Below are 2,700 nucleotides of genomic sequence, written 5' to 3' on the forward strand. Positions count from 1 at the left end.
TCAAGAAATGAAAACGTGTGTTGAATTGCCCTCTACTTTTGAGCAATGTAGATTGTCTCTCCCAGTACAGATATGAACAGCCAGATGTTCCCACATCACTGAACATGCATCAATGTTGCTCAGTGAAGAATCAATACTACAATTAGGCATGTGGAGGTTGCAGTTGTACATGCACAGAGCTCTCCAAGGTTTATCTCAATTATCATATAAAAACATGAGCCAGAAATGGATATGATGAAGAACCTATAATTAAAAAATATAGCTTAGAAGACCCGCTGTTAAAACATCTAGAAGATTTGCTTCAAATATAGTTGTGATTGGACACTTTAATAGGTGAACAGGGTGGAAATTTTGCACACTGCAAATTTGGATTACTAGTAGATGACTAATATGACATTTCATCAAAAAAACACTATAAGGTATCATTTACAGGTGTGCTTCCCCAATGGTCAATACATAACTATGCCAAACACAGGCAATCTGGCCCGAAATGTTGCTAGTTGGCAGCTTGTGAAATAGAACTATGAAACTTCACATAGATGAGTGTATCTCTAGGTTATAGGCCATGTTTCTCAATTGATTTCTTAATATTGATGGGGAGAGCTACGCCACTTTTATCAATTGCAGGGACAGTTGAGAAATAATAATTTGTGATGTGCTAGCGCAAACACAAAAATCTTGCAACAAACAACAATCTAAACTGAAAAAGGATTTTCAATGCAGCGAGGAATTGCCTGACCCCCACACATTTTCCCTTCCAACATGTACTTAACACGAGGATGAACAAGCTCATAGCCATGCCATGCTTTCTTCTATACAACAAGATGATGTGGACATACCAGGATCAAGGAATGAAATTATCACTACCATAATTCGTCAGCAGTTAGCAACGATGAAATAAGTATGTAAGAAAGATACAATAGTAGAAAGCAGACACATTGTCGCAAAGAACAATGAGACATGAATTACAGCTTACAGCGCAGAGCAAAATCTTTGCTGTGCCATTCTCTGTTACCAGCTTCCATAGGTCATTCTTGGTTCATGTAAATCTGAATCTGGTCGGCATTTTCCCAATACAAGCCGCTGCATAGTCTTGAGCGAGTTTCGGTGCAGCTTCCTTGTGAGGGCATATGAACTTCTCCATGAATACCTTCTCACTGATCATGAGAACACTATAGTAGTCTCGGTCTTGAGGTAGCAATCCATTTTCCTTAAGAAACTTAAGGACATAGTACCGGGGTCTGATCCGTCCCTCCAGGCTGTAATTGAGCATTACAGAGCGCTGAGCAATGTATGCCGGTGCCAACCCCGCATCAGAGATGAGGAACTTTGACCTGCTCTGCAGAGACTCCTTAGATCTCAAGAGCACCGCTGGGGCCTTACAAACAGCAATGCGCACTTGAGCATCCGACCACCTGAACGTGTTCTTCAGGTACTCCAGTTTGGCGGCAATCTTCTCCTCGCTGAGAAATGCGACAGCATGCAGCATGTGCCTGAACATCGGAGAGCCAGGGGGTACACCAAGACCTTGGGCAGACGCCACCATCGCCTGGACGTACTCCGGGTTGGCGCAGAACAACCGCGGCGTAGAGAGGAACAGCTTGGAAATATCGCAATCACCGAGCCCGCATTTCCGCAGGAACACGACATTAGGCTTGACCACCTTCTCGAGGCTGCATCCCAGGAGACCGGAGCTCTTCTTGAGAAACCTGAAGAGGTTCTCGACGGAGCCGACGAGCGACACGTAGTAGGGTAGATTGGAGACCACGGACCTGCAGCGGGAGATGGAGCGGCCGAGCGAGAAGAAGCGCGCGATCTCAGCCTGTGCGAGGCCGTGGCCGGCGAGCCCGGCGACGACGGGGGCCAGGGTTTTCTCCACGTTCGTGCAGAGTAACTTGGGGTCCTTGGCGACAGCGGAGGCCACGTCGGCGCTCGAGAGGCTGAGGCCGGCGAGGAAGGCGAGGACGGCGTCGGGATTGGTGGGGGACTTGAGGTGGGAGAGCTTGGCGGAGGCCTTGAGCGCCTGGGCTCGGGTGAGACCGCAGGTGCCGACGAGGTAGTCCTCCACGGCGAAGCTAGGGTTTGGGGAAGCGGCGGGCGCCGCGGCGGAGAGGAGGCGGTGGAGAGATGCTATGGGCGAGGTGGAGGGAGAAGAGAGGAGGCGGGTGAGGATGGTGCGTCGTCGGAGCATGGCGGCGCCGCCGGCTGGGAGGGAATGGGGAACAATGGCCGGCTGGGGGGGACAACGACAGTACGCGAGACTTGTGATTCGGGAAGATGATCTGCATCAGTGGCAGTGGCGGAGGACGAACTAAATTTTTGGTATGGCGGAAACGACAAAGCAGAAGCAATATATATATGACTAAAAATAGAAGTGTTGAATATATCCCTAGAATTTGTAACAGAAAATATAATCAACACCTACAATCAGCTCGTACAAGAAATAACACAAACTTATGTATGCAAAAAGTACCTCACGAAATAAATCTTGCACACCAACTCACCACTGAATTATTAAAGACCGAAGACTCGTACCTTTTATTTTACACATGCTGCTAACCTTGATAATCTTCTTCTGAGGCGCCATGTTAATCACAGTACCTTGCGATAATCTTTGTTTTCTGCTCAATCGTCCTCTCGTCGAGCCACCAGCGGCCACCGCATCGCCGCCCGCTAGCAGAAACTCGTCGCCTTATTTTC

The 2,700-nt window shown here is 48.2% G+C and overlaps 1 protein-coding gene across 1 annotated transcript; it reads right to left on the reverse strand.

The window, feature by feature from the left end:
* Positions 1-782: 782 nt before the first annotated feature.
* LOC127308992 (transcription termination factor MTEF18, mitochondrial-like) lies at positions 783-2,267 on the reverse strand. The gene has a single exon (XM_051339962.2). It carries the CDS (start codon positions 2,189-2,191, stop codon positions 1,040-1,042), a length of 1,152 nt encoding a protein of 383 aa, XP_051195922.1. The 5' UTR covers positions 2,192-2,267; the 3' UTR covers positions 783-1,039.
* Positions 2,268-2,700: the final 433 nt, after the last annotated feature.

This window comes from Lolium perenne, chromosome 6, assembly GCF_019359855.2.
Source record: "Lolium perenne isolate Kyuss_39 chromosome 6, Kyuss_2.0, whole genome shotgun sequence".
NCBI lineage: Eukaryota > Viridiplantae > Streptophyta > Magnoliopsida > Poales > Poaceae > Lolium > Lolium perenne.

What these genes read in the sequence shown, in the direction of transcription:
- LOC127308992 (XM_051339962.2), bottom strand. Translation starts at nt 2,191, where the DNA reads ATGCTCCGACGACGCACCATCCTCACCCGCCTCCTCTCTTCTCCCTCC.